Here is a 26,891-nt window from a genome sequence, read left to right on the forward strand (position 1 = left end):
CGTAGTTGCAAATGGTGATTAATCATGATTAATTAATTTTAAAACTGTGATTAACTTGATGAACACTGATGAACAGCCCTAACTGTTATATTTATGTTTTATTTTATTTTTGTGAAATACTTGATGCGGCCCATAGCTAATGAGTTCAAGTCAAGCACAAAGCTGTCCATTTTCAATGTCTAACATCTAACACATCTAAAATCTTTTGGTTACCACGCTGCCATTGTTGCAAAGCTCAACCTTTGTGGGCGCTATTCCTTATGATGTCTACCTGCTGATTGAAATGAACACAAGGAGATGGGGAGGGGGGTTACACTCACAGGCTCCAGGACGGCGGGCTCTCCCTTCTCACCCTTCTGAGCTCTGAAGGCCGCCTGAGGGGAAACACACACAAGTGGTGGACAACACGCCACAGTCAGAATGTCACTGCGCCGCACACCGTGTCACACTCTCGCATGCAGACCACACCAAAACCTGCTGCTGATTAAGGAACTTCCACTCGGGGGTCGACCGTTCTGTGCCTTTAAAAGGCATGGTGCGGTAGCATGAAGAGAGCATCGGGAACGTCTGTAATGCCTCTTCATGCACCGCACGCACATTGCCAAGCATTTCAACCAGCGACGTGATGGAGGCCTTGCAAATGTTATAATAGCCAATGAGAAGCATGACAAGAAGTAGTTACTGTACATGACTTCAAATAATGTAAATCCTGCCATTCACAGTTGGTTGAAATCTGTTGATTTTTTTTTTTTTTAATTTTGCCTTTGAAGCAAAATGACTTACGCCTCCCTCGTCTGTCACAGCGGACAGGGCGGGGCCAATGTCACCTCCGACCTCTGCGGCCTCAAGTAGCGGCTCGCTGTAGTCCCGATAGGAATAGTCGTATTCCTTCAGGCCCAAGTCGCCGGTCACGTACTCCTCGGTGAAGGGCTCCCCGTCGACGCCAGCCTTGGTGGAGTCCACCTCCTCCCCGACCAACACCGGCTCCACCTGGGGCTGGTTTGGGTTTGTGTTGTCGCCGCGTGGGAGGGGAAGATGGAGGGGCAGGGGAGGGTGAACCCAGCGAGGGCAGACGCCAGGAGGAAGGGTGTTTGTCGTGAGGAAAAGTTAGTGCAAGAAGGGAGTGAAAGAGGAGCAAAAATGAGTCTTACCTTGTGCAAATAAGACAGATCACACACACAAAAAGACACCTGGAAGACCCTTCACTTTTACCCCGCAAATCTACTCTTGAGCTCGGTGTTTCCAACAAAGCGTGTCAGCTTCAGGGAGCGAATGAATGAGCTTCCCCAAATGCGCTTGGATGCACAGGTGGAAAGCTCACGGAAGGAAACATCGCTGAGGGAAACACTTTTGCCCACCAGGTGACAGCTGCTGTTGTGACTTACCACCAAACGTCATCGCTTTCTGCAGATTGAGTGTCTCATTTCAAAACAAGCATCTCACTCCCACCGTAGACATGAATACTTGCTGCTCAGTTGAGTTTGTTCCAAACAAAGTCAACGACGCAGGATATGTGTGCACAACAAGCGAACTGTGAGAAACACGTGCCGACCGCGTAGAGGGTCTCTGGCGGTGTGTTCTCAAGTTCACCGTGAGTTTCCGTCAAAGAACGACGCGCCACATTCACGCCCCCTTTTGTCACAAGATGTTTGGTTTCATCCCGACGAGACGGCCTGGATGAGAACCAAACGGAGTCTTGCTGTTAAGGAAAAAGGAGGGCGCCACAATCACATGTGCACGAGTGGATGCGAACGCGACGCGTTGTTCTTCGAAAGGAAGTTTGTTTGGCTGACAAAACTGTTGTGAAGTTTGAGTCACACGGCTGAAAGGACGCGGTTAAACGACAAGACTGGGCTCACCGCCACACTTAGATTGCTTCTCTCTTTCTCTGTAATTCTCTTTGGATTTCATGGTTCACTGCTAGGACTCCACTGATTGTGCTTCTTCTGTCTGGGGTTACACTATAAACAGGGTAGGTTGTCATTAGCGACCAACAACGTGACGTCAAAAGCGGCGCCCCTCACAAGCTCTTAATGTGCGACAATATGATGTTTCCGCCAGGCAGTAGCTTGGTCGTGTGCGCTACCAAAATAACATATGCTAACACTCTTGGCACCTCTGTGCTGAGGTACCACCCCCTGTGGTGGGTCCATAAGGGGCGGAGCTAGACACACTGCAGTGAGAGGTGGACAGAGAATGGTCACTTCTGGAAATCGATTACGACGATTCAAAGACGTTACTGTCGGTTTTCAGCGTTAATTCGTTGCAAAATACCAGACGAATAACCAAAACCAACAAAAAGTGAGGCAATTTTTCTCACAGGATACTTTCCAGATACTCCAAAATACAAAAAAAAATACATTTTGTAGTGAATAATTATAGTTTTACATGCAGAAAACAATGCAAAATAATGATAAATGCCGAGGGGTGTCACTCGTGATCTCGCGAGATTAAAACATGACACGATTTCTCGTTCAGAAAAAAACTCATCAGGTGGGCGCTAGGCCTGGGACGGTAATAAATTCATTTATTATTCACACAATAAATTAAATTAAACTGGCGCATTTGTTCCATAGAACAACGGCATTTTGGCAGTCATACAGTCTCTTTGTCTCGGGGGGCGGAGACGGGGCCGCTAACATATACACAGAGTGCAGAAGAGTGTAGCCTTGTGACGACCAATGCATGGTAGCGTAGTAAAAATTTAATTAGTAGATTGCATTATATTGTCATATATTTTTTCATTGTACTTTCTTAATGTTAAAATTTCGTTTTGTCCTCGTAGACCCCATCTCGTCTATCATCTCGTCTCATGATGTAAGTGTCTCATGACACCCCTACAAATGACGAATGGATGGAACGTATTATCCCGGGGAGATCAAATTCAATAGCGTTTCTCACCTTCTTTATCAAATTGCTGGTACTCGCAACTTTCTTTGGCCCCATGGCGGGTTATATAGTAGTCGCACTGAATAAAAAACGTGTAGGGGGCTTTGTTTGGGCAGTGGATTTTGTGGAACAATACAGAACAGGGCAAATGGACAAGTTTGTCAAGTGCAACATTGTACAAAAACCGAGACAAAAGCTTAGCAAAAAAAATCGCCAAAAAGCGAATGCTATGAAAACTTGGGCGTACATAATCCGAGGTTTGACTATTTGCTGTTCGTCTATCTAGCTACCTTTGAGGAAGTGATTGGCGCCTTACATTGTGCGTCCACGCTATGATGTCACTGTATCTATGTACGTAGCCGATCCTGCTGGACTGGACCGCTTGGCAGAAAGGTGACTTTATGGTCAAAGTAGTCTTTTTGGCATGTCATGTGACCAGCTCTCTCTTCTGGTGACCAGGACATTCTTTCATTGTTCGTTATATTTGATGTTTGGGGCCACTCTTGTATTTGATTGAGGACCTTCATCCTACTCAGGAAAAGCGTGCAGCAGGGTAAAGGTTATCTGCTGTCGCTGGACGCATGCTGTCGTCTCAGTGTGTTTTGTTTTACCTGCGTAGGGCTCTCTTCTTGTCCAATCACCTCACCCTCGGGCTGGGGCAGCGTCTCCTCATAGAAATAATCGGTCTCTGTGGGGGTGTGGCCAGCCTCGGAATATTCAGTGTCTACATCCTGATTGGTCAGGTCGACAGAAAAGGGGGGAGCATGGAGGAAGTAAGCAGATTTGACCGGAAGAGCGCAGGTTAGTTCAAAGTCTGCTTGTGAGTGATGATGAGTTAAAAGAAGAGACACGAACACACAACAGCATTGTGGTTGCCTCAGCAGCAACACACATTTTCACGCACATCTTGGAAAAGAAACGTCAGGGCTTTCAGCAACTCACCGACTATAAATGTCGCTGCGCGCGAGATTTAGGGAGTCGCTGAGACTTTGGCTGAGGTTTCTTTTCGCTGTATCGACGTAACAACGTTCAAGGCTGGTGGGCGGGGTTTGCTAGCTGGTGCTGGCCTACGAGAGCCTGCCGTCCATCCCTCCAGATGAAGACATCGCAGCCGGATGCTTCGGGATGTCGGCGGATGCGCACACAACCAGAAAACTCCAACACCCCCCCCCCCCCCGCACAAAAACAGCCTCACAGAAGAGATCTCCGTTAATTCACTAGCAAGGAATTAATCAAGTCGGCTTCACGGAGGAAGTCGCAGCTTTCTGTGAGGCTGCTTGATTCACGTGATGAGACAGGCGTGAGGGAGAAAACACAGGTTCTCCAAGGAGGCGAACAAGAACGTGCTCGTGTTGCGCTGCGTGTGCGTTGAGTGCGACAGTATTTGTGCCGTCTCGGCTCGTCTCGTGTCCGCCCCAATCCATGCCACATTCATCTGACGTCCAGCTCGAGCAGCTTGAAGGTAAGCGTGTGTGAAGTGAAGGAAAGTGCACAGTTAGCCATGCGTGAGTGTGCACGTGGTGTCATATCATATGGACAGGAGGGCCGCGAGATGACAATCATATGATATAGAAACAGAGACGTTCGCTGTGCGCCAACGATCATCCTGAAGGTCAGACTGTCCACCACCGGAAGAAAGCCAAGATAAGCCATGGTGGAAGTAAGAACCTGACCCCAGGATGGCACGGATGGAACATGCGACTTCGAACGTTCCGACCCAACTCAGAGTCGTACCTGTTGGTAACCGTTGTCATATTTCTTGGTGGGGACAGCTGTTCCGCTCAGCGCTGTCTTGCCAAAAGGCGGGAACGGCTTGTGGTGGGATTTGATGTTAATGTCCAGCGCAGCTTTGGACTTGGTGGGCCTTGGGGGAGTGGGCCGGACAGGAGCCGACGTCGTGAGTACCTTCTTGGCGAAGGGCAGCTTCTCCACCAAGGTCTTCACTGCTTTGCTCGCCGTGGGCTTGACGAGGGGCACTTTGGAGACCACCGTTTTGACTTTGACTTCTGACTTCACTTGAGCCTTTTCCACCACACTTTTGGCTGCTTTGGTTGGTTCTGGTTTTGCTGCTTTTGTGGCCTTGGGAGCCTTGGTAGCTTCTACTTTGGAAGCGGTCGTCGCCGCGCTCATAGTCGTCTTCTCTACTTTTACAGTGACGGTCTTTGCTTTCGTAGTGGTTTCAGTTTTCGACTGACCTTTCCTTTCTACCACAGTAACTTTGCTGTTGCTATGAGCTTTAGCCTCACTGCTGACTTTGTTCTCAGCTCGGCCTGAAACCTTGGACGCCGCCTTGCTGACGGCTTTCTTCTCAGCTGAGGACTTTACGTTACTGTAGGCCTTCTTCTCTACCACAGCCTTGCCGCCGCCATTCCCTTTGGCCTCAGCGGCAGCTTTACCATTTTTAACAGTTTTTACCACAACAGCTTTTCCACCGGCCTTCTTCTCAGCAGCCGGTTTGCCGTTCTTAGCCGGGGCGGTGGTGGTCTTCAGCTTCGCGGCTGACGTGGTCTTGATCTTGGACAAGAAGACAGAGGCGGCAGTGGGCTTGGCTTTGGACGGCTTGGCTGTGGAAGCCTTGGGGGCTTTGCTGGGCATCGGAGGCTTGACGACTTTGAAGGTTCCGCCCTTGGCGGGCTTGGGCAGGGTGGGCTTGGCTTTGACGGGGGTGGATTTGGTGGGAGGTGCTTTGCCATTCATCTTCTAATATCGGAGTTGATTGTTGGGTTGAGGTGTTGGATGTGTGAGAGCGAGGTGGCAAAGAGTGAGAAGAAGGTAGTGCGCAGGGTTGGGAGGGGGGACAGAAGGAGAGAGAAAGACAAGAGAAACAATGACATAAAGATGGCAAAGCCTTGGATGATTTACTGAGACTGCACAGGCATTACTGGATACAGTGGAGGCCTACAACCCAATCAGGACCACATGAGGCCATTAGACCAAAATTTCACGTCACTGACCACAGGGACTGATCTCTCCAGTAATGCCATTCTCAATATGAAACAACAAAGCGGCCTCGTTGGTCTGATCAGAACCGAGCCGGTTGTTCGGCGGAGGCATTGAGGGCGTGGCTGTTACGGACAAAACACACACGTGGCACATACACATGAACATATGCGCACACACACAAAATCACACATGATGGAAACACGCACACTGATAACAACATCAACAAAAAAATGGCGCAAAATATTGGAGCGGAGCTACACGCTGGAAAAGGGGACACTTTTTGGGAATTTTGCCCATCATCTACAACCCTTATGTGAGACATGAACACACTTTCTTCTTTTCCGTGCATTGTAAAAGATATAAAAACAGCTAAAATGAGGCAGCTAATTAATGGACATAATGGGACACGCCTATTCCGCCTACAAAGCCCGCGATTAAAACGCCTCCAAAATCCTCCAAGGAGGTTTAGTGGTTTTCTATCCCTGCTGTGAGCGTGTAGTAACAGGTACATTCATGATAACATGTCATACTTACAGTATCTTGGTCATTTTAAGCACTAGTGGAACTTGCTGCCTGGGTGCAGTGATTTCACATAGCAACATAGAAAGGAGCGCTACAGCTAACATTAACTTTTCCAAACTGAAAAACAAAAACACAGCAGCAGTGGCGGCAGCTCCAATACTGTATGTAGCATTACCTTTGGCTAGTGGCCTGAGGTGTTGTGAGCGAGTGTGTGGTGAAGCTAGTCGCTAGCCGGCCAGTAGCTCGCTGGTGTGGTGTGGCGAGGTGTCACTACGCCAGTAACGTAGTTCTTGGGCGTTAATAACAATAATAATAACAATGTCGCTGTAGCTTGGTTAATATGCAGCTCACATTACGGAAATGGAGCACTGCTGGTGCTTTTTGAAGGTTTTTTCAGAAGGCCTTATAGGTGGAATTGGCGCGTCCCATTACATGCATTCTTGACTGACGCTTTTTAGCTGTTTTTAGATCTTTAAAACGCACAGAAAAGAGAAAGACATGTGTGTTCATGTCTCACATAAGGTTTGTGGATGATGGGCAAAATTCCCCAAAAAGGTGCACCTTTCCTTTAATGGTGGTCCAATTATGATGAAGAAAATGCAAAACACCCAAGAACTTGTGAAAAAGCAGTACAGTTGGGTCCAGATTGGCGTGGTTCAACATTTTGGGTGTTTCCATGGTATAAAAGTTACAAAGGCTATCAAATACCGTACCACCGAGGCTGACCACCGATTGGTGGAGGGGGGAAAGGGGAAAAAAAATGCTGGATGACCTCCATTGTTCTTTACTGTTTGTGAACCCTGGTGGACTGAAGGGAACTTGACCATTTGGCGGCTCGTGTGCTCGGATGCATGCAGTGTGCGATGCTAGCTAATCATCATTTAGCTCAAAGGTCTCAAACTTCTAGACGTCAAGGTTCAGAACTATTACAGCACTTGCATTCTGGGCATTTTATATCATTTCCTGTATATACAGCTTAAAGGAAAAAAAGAAGCTCTGAACATGTCACACAGGGAAACGAACAGGGGTGTCACTCGACAGAGCACCAACTACAATCACGGTGCAAGCACAAAAAGGACAGCACAAACACGTAAGAGGTAAGGTAACACTCACAGGGCAACTCCTACTACTACGGGGAATAGCGTTACCTCTAAACACATAACTTCAGCAGCTTTTTACAAAACAAGCGCTGCAAGGCATGCTGGGAAGCAGGAAGCACTCCCAGCGGTGGATGCTGCGTAAGAGGAAGCGCTGCCTGCTATCTGGCAGCAAGGAGTAGGCAAGAGAAGCCTACCTTCTCGAGAACCGCTCATGCTCTGAGCTGCTATTGATAACGATTGAGAAGATTCTATCAGTTGTACTTTTTTTTTGGAATCCTTGAAAGTGGAGGTGCACGATAATCGGCCCGACAATTATCGGCCCGATGTGAGGGAATTATGAAGTCATACCGATACAGTAAATGATAACCAATAATTTAAAAAAACGCTACAATAAGGGGAGATTACCCGTACTATGTGGGTGAGCAAATCAAGCACTCCTTTTTTAACGGCATGTCGTAACTTTCCATGAGCTGCATGGAGCATGGAGCACACAAAAAACCTTATCAGCCACCTTAAATGCCAGCACCGTGGCGTTTGAAAAGTGCAAAAGGTTTGCCGGAGACGTCCACGGCGTCACACCGGCAGCTCAAATACAGTGCACCTTGCTGGACCACGCCAGGTGGCTCCTCCCCCTGTATACTCTGGTTCTCCTGATGGACGTGATGTGGTGGTATTAATGTCATCATATTTCATGAGAACAGTTGGTCAAATCCTGATTTGTTCCAGTCCTTCTTATCCACGGGTGTGCACAAAATACAGTTAAATCTAGATTTTACTAGTAGAAATACAAAAACGCTACTGGTTCTTGAGAAGCAGAATGTTATTGGTGTCGGTTTGAAAAAAAAAGATATCGTGCATCACGACTTGAAATACTTGATGCGGCACAGCCTCACCCAGACGCTACCTTTTGACAACAATGCGACAACAAGCAGTGACGTTACGATGCTGGGTGAGTGGTGTTACGGCAGGGGTGTCCAAAGTGCGGCTCAGGTCCATTTTTGCCCCACAGCTTGTTTTTTTTGGCCCTCTGTATATTGTAAACAATTTGGACACCGCTGTGTCATGGAGTGAGGAAGGGGGCAATGGCGGCATGATGATGAAGTGTGCACCTTGGCCTGCTAACCTCACACTTTTGTAAACATTTTCTATATTGAACGCTTCCTAACACGCTCCCTCGTTCCCCTTCCTCCAATCAATGCGTGGCCGTCCTACTCATCATCAAAGTACTGCTGGGCGGGGAGCTTGGGGGGGCTGGGTGGTAAAAATGCATGGTGGGGGCTATTTGGGGTGAGGTGACGGTGAAGCAGCAGAAGAGGAAGAACAAAAAGACGCAAACGATTCCCATGGACGAGAGAAACAAAGGGCTCACTGACTTAATTCATCCATTAAGCGTCCTTTGGGTTTTTGTTGTCTGGGATGAAAAAGCGTAAGGTGGCGCACAACCAGTCTCAGCAAGCAAAGAGGCTCCGCCTTCAGCCATTTTCCCGATGGAATCCACTTTGGCCTCGTATCATCCTCATTCCCCTAGCTGTCCGCTCGAGCCAAAAAACCTGCTGCGGCAAATTGAGAACGCGTCACGTGATGCGCCTTGGAAGTGTTCACTCGGACGACGACGGAGGAAGGTAGGGGTATGGGTTGGTATGGCAAACCTGTCAGAACCCGAGGTGGAGTTTCATGAAGACTCTAAAGGGAAGGAGTGAACAGCCCTCTAACTGGGCTGTGACCCAGACCTTCATCTTGTGAGGAGGAGGAGCTAAAGTACTCAGAGTGATCATCGCAGATCTTGTTCAGGATACCTATGTTTGACATTCTGGAGCACGGCGGACCTGAAGTTACACATGCGGTTGTGGTGCTGCTACTCACGTATGTGTTGGGGTCCTGGGCCTGGGTCTTGGGGGCGGAGTCGCAGTCGGGGCTGTAGTGCTCACAGAAGTCGTAGGCGGCCTGAGCATTGGAGGCGATCAGCAGCTGCTGAATGTCACCCTGAGCGGGAAGACAAAAGAGGTCAAAGCTCGGCTCCACGGGGAACCCGGTCGGACCAGGCGAGCACCTCACCTGGAACACCTCCTCATCCAGCAGACGGGCGCCAAACACGGTGATGCCGTTGGTGTCGATCTCGGCATTGTTGCCGCGGGGTAGAGGGCGGCTCATCCTCTTCTTGCAGTCCAGGAGCAGCGTCACGTTCTTCTTGGACACCGAGAAGGCGATGCGATGCCACCTGGAGGCGGGAGGACACAGCAACGGGGCCAATAAATGCAGGACAAAACATCAAGTAACAAGACGAAGAAGAAGTAAATTCCACACAACACGGCTAAGGTGGGTCGCTGGTTACTGACTTGCCGTCAGCCAGGTTGACGCCTTTGAAGAGTGGGTAGTCCTCAGGGGCGGGCTTGCTGTTCTGGTCCTCGTACAGGAAAACGGGTGAGCGTCCGAGCTCGATGCCCAGCTGCTGGACGCCCTGCTCGCTGTAGATGGACAGCAGGAAGGCCTGGAGACCCGCATGCGCCTTCACCAGAGCCATGACGGAGAAGTTCTCCGGGAAACGACCTGCAGACCAAGATACATGAACGTGCAAAATGGAGGAAAAACAATCGGACGATTGCTGTATGTCTCCACTGTACCTGCATTATTAGCATATTTTAAAGAGCAACACACAAAGAGTCTGGAGAAGAAGAAGGCAGAAAGCAGCAAAGGATCATGGGAGCTGGCGGGGGGTGGGTTCAAACAGGTTAATCACAGTTGGTCTCGCAGCCAAAAAGCCACAAAAATGCTACTTTCTCTTCTGTCTGCTCACGTTTTTTCTCAAGATGTGTGCGAGACAACACTTACGTAATTATACCCCATGCACAAACATGATGATTGCAGGGTGCAGCACGAGGGGATTTTCATTATGAATGCGAGAGGCGTCCACGCGAGGCTTACCTGAGAAGAGCTGCTTGGTGGGGGCGGAGATCTGGGCCTTCTTGGTGATGCGGTAGGCGTGGTCGGGGCTGCTGAAGCGCCGGGACGTGCAGAAGCCCGGGACTTTCTTCACCCCCTCAGGCAGAGAGGGAACCTGCAGAGCCCGCAGCACGTCCACCGGGTCTGAGGAGGCAGACAGTCTCATTATTATCTCATTATTAGGTCTGTCAAAAATCAGACCTAATAGCAGTACATTTTGATGCATTTAAGTATGCTCGGAAATCCCAGAAAATACATCTACAGTCGTCCCTCGTTGACCGGTTCCAGACCCGACCGGCGATATAGGATTCAATGTTAATAAATGGAATATTTTTGTAGTTAGAGCACACAAAACCTGATTATGACTTTTAACATTATTAGAGCCCTGTAGACATGAAATAACACACTTATAGTCACCGTTACACTCCCGCTATTGATTGTTTACATCACAGCTCTAATGCTGCAGGGACTCCAGACGGCCGCTAGCTATCAAGCTAGCGAGGTAACCAGTTAGCCTTGAATTTATTTCTTCAAACCTTAAGAAGACAAAAACTTACCATTCCCACTCGGGATGGGAGGAGAACTTTTTTTTCACTCTATCATGTCCGACATGTCATGGCTGACTTCATGTCTGGAATGTAATGGCTCAATGTTTTGTGTCATTACTGCCGCCTAGTGACCAGACGACTACATATCACTTGTATTACAAAATGTTTTGACTAATAATAGACCATAGTCGACCACAAAACAGCGATCATTTATTAATTTTTGGGTGGAGAAATTGCGATATAGCGAGGGATCGATAATCGAACCACGATATTGGGAGGGACGACTGTACACTCAAAACATGCGAATTCAGCTTAAATTACATGATGTCTTTGAACGCGTGCGTGCTTTGAACGCAACTCTTCGTGGCTGGTAATAATAACAGGGTTGAAGTGTGTATATATATATATATATATATATATATATGAAATTGTATCCTGTGATTTGATTAAACTTGTTAATCATTTGACAGCACAACTCCTTAGATCAGCTTGCTGGTCAAACGAGCACGTCATGCCAGTCATCTTAAACGCTACACCGGCTCCGACGTGACACCGGAGCAGGTTAGATGGCAGGTGGACAATGACGGCATTCAGAGAGGCCGGGCCGCCGGCCAAGCGATGTGCACCGCGCGTCACGCGCGTGGCAGGTACAGTAAGAGTCAGTGTGATGATTCTGCTCGCGGTGGTTCACCGTTTGAAACAAGCGGCCCTTGACGGGACTACAGGCGTTGCACTGTTGCACACACACAGACACATACACACACTGTAGCATCAAACACCCAATGTCCACGTTCACACGGCAAGCCACATCTGCAGGAACCTACTCAAAAGGTAGAGGAGGAAAACACATCCAAAAGTAAAAGTGTTGAGCTAAGCAAAGATACTCTTCTGCAGGTACGCAGATGAAAGTAACATAAGACAGTGAACGCCACGGCGTCCACATGGTGACGTCACCGGGGAAAGAGAAAGGGACAGTAAAGGTCCGAGCATCCTGAAAGACATGACATCATCTGAGGTGCTTGAAAAAGTCTTTGTGCGCATTCCAAACGCTGCAGCAATCAGACGGAATGTGTGTGTTACTGTATGTGATGGCAGGGTACAGGATCGGATTGCAGCCTGCACCCCCGCCACCTGCAGCGCCGATACAATGCGCCGCTCTGTTCACGTGCGGCAAAAGCCCTTCCTGCCTGCGGGACCGCCATCACGCCCGGTAAAACAACACGCCGTGGTACGCCCGCCCTGGGATGCAAAGACCAAAGCGGACAACAGCCTTTGCTTTCTGTCCTCCGTGTCATAAGCGCTCGCAGATGGACGATTACCACGTGGCTAATTAGACAGGAAGCAGGAGTCCACCCACCCACACACTTAAGAGTCGTTGTGGCTGCTTACAGTAGTTTGGCCTCTGTTAGCCAGATAAACATCACTGGCTGAACACATTTGAGTCTGTAAACCCTAAAAGTGCATAGAAAACCACACTGTATCCCACCAGGCATCTTCCAGTGCTTTATGATACACCGTAGCATAGCATTCAAGAAAAGTACAGATTTTAATGGTTATCATTTGTGATACGTTTATTCGTCCGCAACGGCACAAATTCAACACCCAAACAGTGTTTTTGAGTGACCACGAGGGGAAAAAAGGGCATAACTTGATCAAAATTAAAGAAAGCAATACCATTTTTGGCCCACGATGAGATGTCGAGTACTTTCCTGACCACACCAAGTGTGAACTTGATCCAAATGAAATTGCCCCCTGTGTTCTGCACACATGATACAGTATGATAATAGTACAATAATCTCTTTTATTACCACTATGCTTCATGATTGCGGAAAAGAGACTCTGGCGTGACGTTTATCGGACCCACAAACACACCAAATGCCACACTCGGCGACGTTAACAGCTAACGTTATCACCACTAGAGGGAGCTGAAAAAGAATTTATCTTTTAATACTTTTACTTAGGGATGTACAATACCTTTTTTTTCAAACCGATACAATAGCTCTCTGCTTCTAAAGGCTGATATGGTAAGGATAACTTGATTTTTTTTATATCTATGTTTTAAATTTAGATTTAAGTGTGGTTTGTGCAAACCTGGAGGTAAGAAGGTCTGGAAAAAATGAGGATTTGTTGATTAGTCCTAATGAAATATGACGACATTACTACCACCACATCACTACTGTCAGGAGAACCAGAGTATAGAGGGGGAGGAGCCACCTGCTGTGGCCCAGCAAGGTGCACTGTATTCAGACACACGCTCCGAGCAGCTGGTGTGACGCCACGGAGGTCTCTGGCAAACCTTTTTCATTTTTCAAATGCCGCGGCGCTGGCGTTTCAGGTAGCTGATAAGGTTTTTTGTGTGCTCAACAGTGGTTGCCCCCATGGAATCGGACGTTGTAATTCCCTCATATCGGCCCGATAATTATCGTGCACCCCTACTTTTATTTGATAAAATATTATACTCTTTAAACGGAGAAGATGTGAGTGAATATACAGTGTGTGGGTGCACGCACCCCTCCGTCTAGTGGTACTGCCGTGTCAAATACCAGACGCACACTCCAGCTGACATGCTGACCTCTCACCTCTCACCTCCGTACAACCGCCGCATTGTCAGAGAGGACGACACACATGCACACACACACACACAAACACGTAGACGTCTGGAAGACTTGGGGGCAACGGGTATCTCAGGAGGGTAGATGATGGCTGCCCGGCTGGAGGAGCACATGAAGGTTTGTTGCTGGGCCCCCAAGAAGCCGTTGAAATATGAAAAAAAACGTTCAGCCTCAAAGACTTTTTTGTGGCACGAGTCCTCGCATCTCCTCCTTAATAAGCGGCTGTGTGCGACCACATGAGTGCGACCATAAAGTGCCGGTTATAATTCACGTTCAGACGTACTGTATGTACACTTGGGGCGGGAAACGAGCTTGGAAAAAAAACACATGATGTTTTAGATAACCAGCAATCTGACCCGCAAAAAGCATGAAAATTGAGCGAGAAGAATGCTTAGCTGGGAGCTGAGAGTCTCCACGCAACGGCGCCACGCTGACAACGCCATAAGAAATTGAGTGTCAAGCAGTCGTGTGGAGGAAGACTTGAAATATTCCAGAGAATCAGATTTTGCTGTGATTGTCTATGATCGCTTTTGGCAGCTTTATAAAAAGACACCTCAATGTAACGCTCCTCTGTCTCGGCAAAGCCAGGGAGCCGAAGGTCTTTCTGTCACGTCCTGCACCGGCCGCACTGTGTCTGTGTGTGTCTGTGTGTGTCTGTGTGTGTCTGTGTGTGTGTATGTGTGTCGTGTGGTTTAGAGCTTTGAGGCCGCAGTCCCATTTTGGAAGGAAGGGTGGATGCGAACACCGCAACGCCTGAGTGGAACCTGCAGGTCTGCACCAGGACACACAAACCAAACGTGACCACAGCCCAGAAAGCGTTTCTTAGTGAAAATAATTCCACTGAAAGCTCCGAGGAGAAACTGTGCAACCTTAGTGACCCACTTTGGTGGCAATTGTGTGCTTCAACGCCAAACAATTCATGCCAACGTGCTTTAAGCTAAGACCAAAAAAACACCCTCATAAACACACAAAAATGTGACCCGGGCATGTTTTTATAGCTTGGACTACAAGTTAGCGCCTCCTTTTCTATTGTTCAATGTCAATTTACATTCCAACAACTTTTACAGCGGCTGAAAGAATAAAACTTCCTAATTCGCTCTTCAGACATATGTCTCACTGCTGCCCCCTGTGGTGTACGGTGGAACTACAGGGATGAAAAAACCCCACCAGTGACCAGCAGGGGTGTCACAAGATCTCGTGAGATGGAATTGTGACAAGGAAATACTGAATGAATTAATTAATCACACAAGAAATGAAAATGAACTGGACAATCAATATATTGCCATGTGCATGCGTGTCTGTTTTCCTCCAAGCAGGCAGGAAGAGAGTTCACTCTGTGCATTGCTGTCAGCGCCTTGGCACATTTGTTCCATAGAACAACGGCATGAATGGAGTGAGCCCTTTTGTCAGTCATACAGTCTCTTTGTCTCGATGGGTGGAAGTGGGGCCGCTGGCATACACACAGAGTGCAGAAGAGTGTAGCGTAGAAATTAAATGAGTAGATTGCAATATATTGTGACATATTTTTTATCATTGTACTTTTCGTAAAAGTAACGTTAAAATCTGGTCTCATCTCGTGACCCCCCTACTAAGCAGTGACCGAATCACAGACAGGGGCGCCGCCAGGAATTCTGGTTCCCATGGAAAAAAAAATCACATTGGGGCCACCACATCTCTCGGACCCCACTGACCCATTAAAGGTTATTTTTATACTATTTGACGTGAACTTCAATTTTGTTAGATTTTGGAGTGATACGACTACACAGGAAACAAACTGTTCATTAAAAAATATATTTTTATGAAAAATAATAATTTGTCAAGGGCTGGGCTCAAACCCACAGCCTCTGCCTCAAAAGGCAGCAGCTGTACCATTACACCACCAGGGACTAACATGATTGGTTCTACGAGAACGAGACAAGATTTTAACATTATTTTTCCAAAAATGACAATGAAACAAAAAATGACAACATATTGCAATCCACTCACTTAATTTCTACTACGTTACACTCTTCCGCATTGTGTGTGTAGGCTAGTGGCCCTGCCTCCACCCACCAAGGCAAAGAGACCGTATGGCTGACAAAAGGGTTCACTCCATTCATGCTGTTGTTCTACGGATCAAACACGCCAAGGTGTGTGACACCAATGCACAGAGTGAACTCTCGTCCTGCCTGTTTGGAGGCGGGAGACGAGGAAAACAGACACGCATGCACACGGCTGGCAAAATCCTCAAGTTCTTTTTCATTTATTGTGTCATTAATTCATTCATTATCATCCAGGTACCTCGTACCCACGAGATGTTATTTTCCGAACGAGAAATCTTGCCACGTTTTTATCTCGCGAGATCTCGTGACACCCTTGGTGTCAGACTACTTGTCTCTCTTTTTTCCCTCTCCTGCCTCACGATGGCTACGCGCATCCTTTGCGCATTTGCAGAGAATGTGCTCCCCCACAGCGAGTAGGAAGGGGCGGCCCTGCTCCCATCAGACCTTCTCCTTGAACGCTGGGATTCGTCAAAAGCGGAATAAAAGCTGCAGCAACGGGCGAAAACAGCAGCTGACATGGTCAAAACCTTCTGACTAAAAGCCTTTGCTTGGTGACAAAATGCTATGAAGGTGCTTAAAATACATATTCAACCAGCTTCCGTTCCTTGGCGGTTCTGCAGCGTCCTGCTGAATCCTGATCCCGACCGGCTGAAGTCAACATTTATTTCCAGAGCGCACCAGCGTGTCCCTGTCTGGAAAGAAGATGACGTGCACCGACATTATTTGAAAAAGCAGAGCTGGCCTCCCGCACCGACTCCCAAATAACAGTGAGCAGGAATAGCATCCTCCACCAGACCGCGGCCTGTCATTATGGCGCTGGCACACTCGGCCGCCATCCCCGCGGGAGAGACGCATAGCGCGCAAAACCGCCACGAGCGAGTGGGCGGGCGGAGCGCGAAGGGGTGCTTTGCAGTGCCTACAGCACGGGACGGGGGCCTAAATGTACTTGGGTTAGTTAGCACTGGCTGCTAATGCTACGGTACTTTTGCCAGTGCGTGGAGAACCTTCATAATTTCTCAGTCACATGAGCAGCCGAGGGGGTCCACTAGGTGCTCACAGAAGCTCCATTCAGGGGCGGCCATGTTGTATTTATCCGGGAAGACACAGAGCGCCTTTGAGGAGCCCTCTGCTGCTCAGACGTGGACTTGAGGAACATCCATGTCAAGAAAACACGTACTTTCTCCTCTGAACAAAACCCGGCTTTCATGCCTTCCTCCTCCTGCATTTCATCTGAACTCGCTCCTCCCGAAAGTCGCTCCTGCACTGACTGGGGCAGGGTCGTTCCCGCCCCGCGTCGCAGCACAGGTAGCTTACAAAAAGGTGTGTGTGTGGGTGTGTGTGTGAGGTGGGCGTGCAGGTCGTAGTTATTCTGCCATTATCAAACAAACGTCTTCTGGTGCACAGAGGTGTATTCACACACACGGAAGCGTGCGTAAACACAAGCACACACACGCACGCACACACTCCCATAGGAAGGCATTCATACGCTGCAACCTCCAAAGTACACACCAGAGGGAGGCAGGGAGGGGGCAACGACGTCACAAGGGGACATTGTCCTAAATTAGGCGTCTTTGCTGCCCTGCAAGTGCGTGTATGCGCGTCCACGTGTTATACTCCATCTGACCGAACGAGGCCAGCACGCCAGGAGGCACCAATGGGTGCTCTGGTGCTCAGGCTGGACCGGGTGCGGCCGCACGCGCGCGCACGGCCAACACACACCTAAGATAGTACATTTAGGTTTGATATTAGATTTATATTTATATTTCATTTGATTTATCATTCAACTCATCCGGGCTCCCTGCCTGTGGATGAACTCGTGACGTCTCTTTGAGGACCAATTAGAGTCATTCATGATTGTGATTACCTCCCTCGATGACTGGCATCACTTCATTCCATTATCGGACACCTTCCTCTTAGCTCATTCAAGAAAAGAGTGCAAGAAGTTCCTGGAAAAGGCACGCACATTTTCCTGCCGTGCTTGGAGGTCAATTACGCGCCAGTGAGGATGGAAGTACGTCTTACCTGCCTGCGCCAAGGTGCTGTGGCACACGGCGAGCACCACTGTTGCCAAGGCGATGGAGGAGAGGTGCACGCGCCACGGTCTCCGTTTCTTCCGGAAGGGGCAAGCACCAAAATCCATAGTGATGCAGTAGGTGTAGGTCTGCCTGGGGGTGCGAGGGTGTCCTCCACCCAGAAAGCCAGCCGACGAGAGGCACCCGACTGATCCTCCTGCGAGGTGACAAGACACAAAAAAGGCGGGCTTCCCTTGCGAGAGAGAGAGAGGGGTGGGGGAGAGCCACCAAAGAGGGGGCTTTGCGGGATAAATGTCTTTTCGCGGGACGCTAAAGCCCCATGGAGACAGCCGAAGAGGGGAGAGACGCCTGGAAGATCACACTCTCTCTCCCTTCCCTCACTTTCCGCTTTACTTTCTCCCACCGAGAGTGAGAATGTGTGTGCGTGTGCATGTGTGCGTGGACGGGGAGAGAGAGAGGGAGGCAGTGGGTGTGGGAGGGAGGGTGTGGTGCAGGAGGGGAGGCGTGCGTAAGTGCGCTCTGTTGGAGCCTCAGTGGATGATGACAGTGCACGCACGGTGCACAAAGACATAAAAAGATGCAATTTATTATTACCTTATTCCCTATTTCCTGTCTGTGCTTTTTCTTCCTGCTGGGAAAAAAACTAAACAAAAAATTATTAAAAAGAAGTCAGAAAGAAGTTCTTCCTCTGAATGTGAGTGAGCGTCAGGCCGACCAATCAGAGCTCTGTCCGCGCATAACGCCACGCCCCCTCCGGTGTCGCCTTGGGACTGATTGGCCCATTCCACGTGGCCCCGTTGTTTTCCCCGTCTCCGGTGAGATCAAAGCGTCCTCATCATTATCATCTTTTTTTTTTTTTTTTTTTAACCCTGTCCTGTCCAGCCTTTAAAAATAAAATTGTAGATCTAATTGTAGATCTGCGGGGATGAGAGGGGGACAAAAAAAAAAGAGAGACAAGAGACAAGGACAACAGCAACAACAATTGTGACAACAAGAACAGAACAACAGAAACATACAGAACGACATCAGCAAATAAATGTCTGTGATGACTATAAAGACGAACAAGGACATAAGGACAAAGGACAAAACAATATCAACAACCACAATGACAACGCTGTCAATGACAATCACACATAATAGTAGTAATGAAATGATGAACTATGATAGTGATCACAATGACAATACTGCATTGAAACAGTCACACTTAATAGTAGTCATGAAATGATGAACTATGATAGTGATCACAATGACAATACTGCATTGAAACAGTCACACTTAATAGTAGTCATGAAATGATGAACTATGATAGTGATCACAATGACAATACTGCATTGAAACAGTCACACTTAATAGTAGTCATGAAATGATGAACTATGATAGTGATCACAATGACAATACTGCATTGAAACAGTCACACATAACAGTAGTCATGAAATGATGAACTATGATAGTGATCACAATGACAATACTGCATTGAAACAGTCACACATAATAGTAGTAATGAAATCATCATCATTGTCATCGTCACGTGTGTGCTCATTAGTGACATGACTTCCTTTCCAATCCGCAGCGACACATCAGCCGTTCGATTTCACTGTCATGAAATCACCTTCACTTCCTGTTTGAGGAGAAGCAGCACAGCAGCATCATGATGAGCACATTGCACTCAATGAGCAGGTGTTGTCGTGTCTAACATGCTGGATTTTTCGTGATTACGACTGAGCGTGCGTTCACACTCCATTATTTGCTTCTCTGACAAAAAGTGAACGCAAACCTGACCGCACTAAAGTGACCATCAAGCACTTTTTTTTGGAATTTGCTCATCATCCACAATCCTTATGTGAGACATGAACACACGTCTCTCACGCTTCTCTTTTTTGTGCCTTCTAAGGATATAAAAACAGCTAAAAAGAGGCAGGTAATTAATGCACGTAATTGGACGCAACAATTCCGCCTATGAAGCCTTCTGAAAAAAACCTCCATTTCCATAAAGTGAGCTGAATAGTAACCACATTGTTATTATTATTGTTACTAACATTGTTGCGCCTCAGAACCATGTGACTGGCGTAGTGACACCTCGCAACACCACACCAGCTAGCTACTAGCTACTAGATTGTGGATAATGGGCAAAATTCCAAAAAAAGTACACTTTTCCTTTAGAGAGGCAAAGTTATTTATATTTGTTTAACTTGAGTTACTTTATGGCCGTTAAAGCAGACTTTTTCTACCTTGTTCTGTATAAATGCATTGTTTCCCTTACCGCCACAAATCAATTTGGATAGCCACAGATAGATTTGGACATAAAAACAACTAAAAAGAGGTAGGAAATTAATGCACGTAATGGGACACACCCATTCCACCGTTAAAACACCTCCAAAAAGCTCCAACGAGGTTTTAGGGTTTTATATCCATTCTGAGAGCATGTAGTAACAAGAGATTCAAGATTCAAGAGAGTTTTACTGTCATGTGCACAGTAAAACAGCAGTTATACCATGCAATGAAAATCTTATTCTGTTCATTCTCCCAAGAAAAGAAAGAAAACACAAGAAAGAATAAGAACATAAGAAACATAAACATAAATACCAATAAATTAAGCAACAACAACAGAAGAGACATTAATACAAATAAATAAATAAATAAAGTGCTATGAGTGTGTGCGTGTGTTGCGTGCGGCGTGTGTGAGTGCTTCGTTGAGAAGCCTGATGGCTTCACTGGTACATTCATGAGAGTATGCAATACTTACAATATTTTGGGAACTTCCTTCCTGGTTGCATTGATGTCACATAGCATCATAGAAGGGAATGCTACACCTAGCGCCAAAAAAACAACAACACAGCAGCAGTGGCGACAGCTCCGATATGTAGGATTACCTTTCGCTAGTGGCCTGAGGCAAGCTAGCCGGTGTGGTGTGGCGAGGAATCACTACGCCAGCAATGTAGCTCTTGGGCGTAACAATGTTAATAACAATAATAACAACGTCGCTGTAGCTTGGTTAATTTGCATTCTCACATTGTGGAAATGGAGTGTTCTAGGTGGAATAGGTGTGTCCCATTACATGCATTCTTAGCTGCCTCTTTTTTTTAATCTCTTTTTATATCTTTAGAATGCACAGAAAAGAGAAAGACATGCGTCCATGTCTCACAAAAGAATTGCGAATGATGTGCACTTTTTTTTTTTTTTTAAGTGAACTTTCCCTTTAAATTTTTGGTCACACAAGTTTGAAGGCACCCTAAAACACCAAAGAACAAACACTGATTGGAATTAGGATTACAATCTTGGCTGTGAATAGTCAATCACATTTTGAAATCTTGCAATAAAAAGTAGAATCAAATAAAACCACTTTTCTTGCTGAGTGTGCTCATACAAAGTTACCAAAAGAAAGAAAGAAAAGATACCATGGGCATCCGATGTGAAACAGTGGGGGGAGCTTTGATGGCGAATGAGAAGGAGCAGCTGCACTCCTAAACTATCATCATGGCTGCGACATCCAGCAATTATCTTTGAGGAATGTATAAAAAAAGCTTGTTTGGTTTTCATACCTACGTATTACTAAGAAAAATATGAATTTTTATGTTGTTACGAGCGAAAACAAACCCCCCCAAAAAGTGTGCTGCATTGAAAGCTTGTAAATGTCTTCGGCTACTCCATTGTCTCTGTAAAGGTAATAACACACTCTTGGTTTTATTTTGGGGAGTTTGTCCAGAGACAGAATGTTTGCTTCTGGCCTGTGAAGTCTGCTGGATCAGACCTTGAAGGTGGACAGGAAGTGGCACTGGGCACTTCTCCTACACAACATTTTTCCACCAAATGAAAGGCTTGGTGAGTGTGGGGGGGCTGGGCGGCACTTTGCCATTCTTCTCTAAAAGATGACTCTATTTTTCGCTAACACAGGCTAAAACCAATCCAGTGTAGGTCAAGACAAGCTGAGGAGTTTAACACAGCTGACAACTTGCAAAACAGAGGCCATTACATTTTTCTACATTATTTTTTCAAATCAATCATTTGAATTCATTAATACATTTTCTGATTTGAGTTTGCATGTTCTCCCCGTGTGCGCGTGGATTTTCTCCGGGTACTCCGGTTTCCTCCCACATTCCAAAAACATGCATGTTAGCTTCATTGGAGACTCTAAATTATCCATAGGTATGAATGTGAGTGTTTGTCTATATGTGCCCTGCCATTGAACACCAGTCCAGGGTGTACCCCGCCTGTCGCCCGAAGTCAGCTGGGATAGGCTCCAGCATACCCACGACCCTTGTGAGGATAAGCGGCATAGAAAATGGATGGATGGATATCTTTTTTGTCAAACCGATACTGACAACTTTCCGCTTGTTTAGACCAATATGACCCCGATCATTTTTTTTAATATCTACTTTTGTGCAGTTTGTGTAGTTTGTGCACACCTGGAGGTAAGAAAGACTGGAACAAATTAGGATTTGACCAACTGTACCTGTTGATTAGTTCTAATGAAATATGATGACATGACTACCACCACATCACTACTATCAGGAGAACCAGAGTGTAGAGGGGGAGGAGCCACCTGCTGTGGCCCAGCAAGGTGCACTGTATTTGGGCACATGCTCCAAGCAGCTATGTGCTGCTATGGAGGTCAGGAGAACCAGAGTATAGAGCGGGAGGAGCCACCTGGCGTAGCCCAGCAAGGTGCACTGTATTTGGGTACACGCTCCGAGCGGCCGGTGTGACGCCACAGAGGTCTCTGGCAAACCTTTTGCACTTTTCAAATGCTGCGGTGCCGGCGTTTCTAATAAGGTTTTTGTGTGCTCGCTGTTTTTTTTTTGTTTTTTTACCCCCCTCATCATGGAGCATTTGGCACAACCAGCACGGGAAATGTCTCTGAAACAGCGAACGTTTGTTTACAAGTGAGCTCAGGGGAAGTTACGACAGGCCGTTATTGTCACAGGCAGGAGAAAAAGGAGCGCTTGATTTGCTCTCCCCCCAACAGTACGGGTAATCTCGCCTCATTGGCGTGTTTTTGAAATGATGGGTTGTCCATGCTATGTTTGTTGTCCATAAACACATGTATTTTGTTGTTTTGAAGGTCCATTAAAGGCAGTTATAATAGTAAAGCTTAGGTTTTTTTAAAGTTGCAATTTAACTGAAATTACTTCAAAGTATCCAAATGGAGGCCAATAATTTTGACATAGCGACAAACGAATTCATTTTCCTATCAGGGTGGCCATTGTCTTTGGTGTTGTTCTGCTTTTTAATCTTATTATTTAAACAAAACTAGAAAACAAAGAAAAAAAAAGAGCTGTGGGCCGCCAGTGCCCCCCTGGGGTGGACTTTGCACATCCATTACACAAAAGCTGAGCATCAGTTTGTTTGTCCTTTGAAAGAAATGAAATGTAGCTCGCTCAACACGCTTTTTTCAGTAGATGACATCAACTCCTTGGTCATTTTATTATGTACAAACATTCTGTCTTTTCTGCAATGATAATGTTTATTTGATGGTTGTAACATCTCTCAGTTGTACATGCATGATAAAAACAATCCAAAACGTGTTCTTAAATGAATATCTCTGACAGTGTCAATCAAAAGTCAATATTCATATTTTTGGAACGTTTCTATTGGGTCCTGTTAGCACAGTGTACCTCATGAAAAGACCTACGAGTGGACGTGAAAGTGTTTATGTGAGAAGTGCAAAACTTGTTGCCGTAGCAACAGTCAACGCTGACAATCAGCTGAGTGGTCACGTGACAAATTCCCGCCCCCGCCAGATGATGAATGACATCATCGTGATCAACATGCACGCAAGGTACGGCCCCCTCTTGACCGGGAGAGGCTGAAGCAACAGGTGCTTCTAGGAACCCCCCTCCCAAATTGATGCAGGACACTGGGAGGAGACGACGGGGAGGGAAGAAAATCCAGCACAAGGGCGGCTCTATCTCCGTGTGTTCCAAAATTAGAACCTTGTAATTAAACTAAAGCAGCCGTGTTATATTGCTGACTTCCTTCAAAAGTCTGTACTTTACTGGGCTGGGCCGCACACGCACACGCACACGCACACGCACACGCACACGCACACACACACACACACACACACACACACCCACACCCACAACAGGTCACCAAAATAGATCACGAAAGAAATGGAGGAGGAGGAGGGTGGGCTTGGAGTGGTCTTTCCACCCGTGAGGGTGACAGAGGGAGCCCACAGGTGGAGGAGGTGAGCGGCGCCAGGCCAGGTCGAGAAGGAATTTAGACATAGAATGGGTCAGTGATTCTGTAACCGGCCACGGAACACACCCAGCAAACCACATACCTCAAATAGGCCTGGCGGGGGGGGGGGGGCAATGAGAGTGAAGACAGGGGTGCGAGAAGCCAAAAGTGGGCATGTTTTTCACTACAACATAAAATGGGGCCTTGGGGGGGTCGCAGTACTGTTAGATATAAGAGCGTGGATTTTGTGGATGTCTTTCTCTTATGCTGTCGGTACCACAATGTTGCAGTCAAAACCATCAAAAGGATGAGTGCACATCGAGCCACAAATCTGTTTTATTTTTAAAAATGCCAATTAAAAAAAAGGAACTAAATCTGTCTTAATTATTGTTCAATTGAGAAGTGTGGGGGGGGGGGGGGGGGGGGGGGGGGGGAAGCTAGCAGACAATTGAAATGTTGCCAACACTGCTCCGTCGAGTGGTTGCAATTCACCATTGAAGGAGAAGAAGGAGAAAAAGACTTGGGAGAAGATGAAGGAGGAGAAGAGAGAAAATAAGCAGAATGAGATGAAGGAGCGGGAGAATAAAAGACGAAGGAGAAGATGACAAATGAAAAGAAGAGGAAAGAGAAAGGAGAAGAAGGAGAAGAAGAAAAAGACAAAGGAGAAAGCTAGTCAGGAGAAGGAGAAAGCGACAAAAGAGAAGAAGAAACAGGAGAAGAAGAAGAAAAAGACAAAGGAGGAGAAAATGATGACGGAAGAGAACAGGGAAAAAAAAGAAGACGAAGATGGAGATAAAGACGAAGGAGAAAAAGAAGATGACGAATGAAAAGAAGAGGAAAATAAAAAGGAGAAGAAGAAAGGACAAAGGAGGAGAAAATGACAAAGGAGAAGAAGAGGGAAAGAAAGGAGAGGGACAAGGAGGAAGAGGAGAAAAAAGATGAAGGAGAAGGAGAAGATGACATATCAAAAGAAGAGGAAAAGAAGAGAAGGAGGAGAAGAAGAAAAAGACAAAGCGGAAGGAGAAAAATAAGTTGAAGTAGAAGACCAAAAAGACAAAGGAGAAGAAAAAGAAGAAGAAAAGACAAAGGAAACGGAGAAGATGACGAAGGAGAATAGGAAAAAGAAAAAGGAGAAGAAGAATGACGAGAAGGAAAAAAGACTACGGACAAATTACAAAGAAGATGAACAACCAGAGGAAAAACAAAAAGGAGAAGAAGAACGAAGAAAAGACGAAGGAGAAAGGAAGATGATGATGGAGAAGAAGACAAGAGAGAAGAAGACGAAGGAGAAAAGGAAGTGAGAAGGAGAAGACAAATGAGAAGAAAATGACAAAGAAGATGTAGAAGAAGACGAAGGCGAATGAGGCGATGAAAATTAAAAAGAAAAAGAAGAAGAGGACGACGACAAAGATGAAGAAGACGAAAACAAAGAAGACGACAACAAACAAGATAAATATCATGGTCACTGAAGAAGAAGAAGTCAAAGACAATGAAAAAGAAGAAGAGTAAGTGTGCAACAACAATAAAGGATCTGGGACAGCAATGCACTGTCAAGACGTGCACACTCAGGAATAAGTACGCAGTCTGCACGGTACACTTATTGAAGTGTACTGACGGAAGTATTCCATTTGAGGCACCGCCTCAGCCTTCGGGCGGGTGTTCTGTCACTGGCATTCTTTAGCGTACGTGTGCCAAGTTTGGGGTCTCTAAACATAGCAACTCCCTCATTTAGCACGACTGGCCGTAAGGCAAGATGGCGCATGATTGCTGGAAGGCCAAAAGAGGAGAAGGAGGGTTAGAAGAAAGCTAAAGTTATTCAAGCAAGTGTCACATTTTATGACTGCTGTCTCACAGTGGAAGACGGCCAAAGTAGTAGCTTTTAGGAAGGTGGTGCCCGGGAGGGAGCGACGCATCCATGGAAAGGTACCGGCACAGGGGCAGGAGGGTGTGAGGGGACGGGGGGAGGAGGGAGGGAATGAATGAGGTCCATTGATGAAGGCGGAGGGAGCAGATGGAGGTAAAGGGGCGGGAGGGAGGAAGAAAGGATCAAAAAGGTATTTACGCGGACAGACAGAAGCGTCTCTAACTGACCTACTGACTCAAACACCGACTGCGGGACACGTTACGTCCTCGCTGCAGGACAGGGCGCACAGTGTCACTTAAGTCTACTCAAGAGTCGTTCTTTTTATCCATAATAACAATAATGGTTTGATTTTATATAGCGCCTTTTTACAAGGTACCCAAAGTGACCATTATTCATTCACTGGTGGTGGTAACATACATCTGTAGTCACAGATGTCCTGAGGTAGACTGACGGAAACGTGGCTGCCAATTCGGCTGCCAATGCTTAAAGTCCACCCTGTGTTGTAAGGAGCAGCTATGTGAAGCATTGAAACAATTAAGGGGTGCCAAGCCAAGCTGTGACCCAGACCAGTCAGCTGGACAGTGAGTTGGAGGCGAAGGTCAGGTGGGTCATTTTGGCATTGGTGTGATGGCTCGGGACCATCTCTGTGGGAACCGGAGTCCATTTCTCACCCGCCACTGAGTTGGGCTCTTAGAAGCAGAGACCAGAAGCAGCAATGAGGGAAGGGCACGACATGACCTCAAGAGGAACTTGGCTTGTTTGCTTGGACTGGCAGGTGATCAGCAAATAGAAACAAAACAAATGCCAGCTCATGGCAGACATGTTTTTGTTCGCACTCGACCTCAACTCTTTGAGGTTGGGCCTCGTAAGCTCCAAGTGAAGACGCGCAAACGTACGCTTCTTTGGGAATGTCCTGGAATCAGAAAGGAGTGCATCTCCAAAGTCCAAAGTCCAGATTGGCGACTTTGACAAGCAGGACCCTGGAAAGTGGTTCCAGTGTGCGAGCAGCACTGACAGAATGACCGCGGACCGGGTGGGAGGGGGGAATGTACCACAAGGGTGTTGAGGAAGGGGGTGGGGTGCCAGCGGAGGAAACGTAAGGGGGGGGGGGTAGGGCGGCGAACAGAGGGGCCTTTTGTGAGACAGGAAGCACCCGGGCCCAGGGCCCTCGGTCAGCATAGAGAAGCTGAGGAGTCAAGGAAGACGAGCATAAAGTGA

The 26,891-nt window shown here is 47.0% G+C and overlaps 1 protein-coding gene across 1 annotated transcript in view; it reads right to left on the bottom strand.

Annotated features, from left to right (window-relative positions):
- Window positions 1-17,985, bottom strand: part of LOC129173037 (collagen alpha-1(XI) chain-like) — a 46,311-nt gene extending 28,326 nt beyond the window's left edge. Inside the window, exons 1-9 of the mRNA XM_054763478.1 lie at window positions 17,619-17,985; window positions 10,377-10,538; window positions 9,791-10,001; window positions 9,510-9,672; window positions 9,318-9,437; window positions 4,624-5,589; window positions 3,501-3,620; window positions 784-996; window positions 321-374 (exon numbers count right to left, since the gene is read on the bottom strand). Coding sequence (XP_054619453.1) covers window positions 321-374; window positions 784-996; window positions 3,501-3,620; window positions 4,624-5,589; window positions 9,318-9,437; window positions 9,510-9,672; window positions 9,791-10,001; window positions 10,377-10,538; window positions 17,619-17,736 — 2,127 coding nt within the window. The 5' untranslated portion in view covers window positions 17,737-17,985. The remainder of the gene's footprint in view (window positions 1-320; window positions 375-783; window positions 997-3,500; window positions 3,621-4,623; window positions 5,590-9,317; window positions 9,438-9,509; window positions 9,673-9,790; window positions 10,002-10,376; window positions 10,539-17,618) is intronic.
- Between the last annotated feature and the right edge of the window lie 8,906 nt (window positions 17,986-26,891).

Source organism: Dunckerocampus dactyliophorus, chromosome 20 (assembly GCF_027744805.1).
Source record: "Dunckerocampus dactyliophorus isolate RoL2022-P2 chromosome 20, RoL_Ddac_1.1, whole genome shotgun sequence".
NCBI lineage: Eukaryota > Metazoa > Chordata > Actinopteri > Syngnathiformes > Syngnathidae > Dunckerocampus > Dunckerocampus dactyliophorus.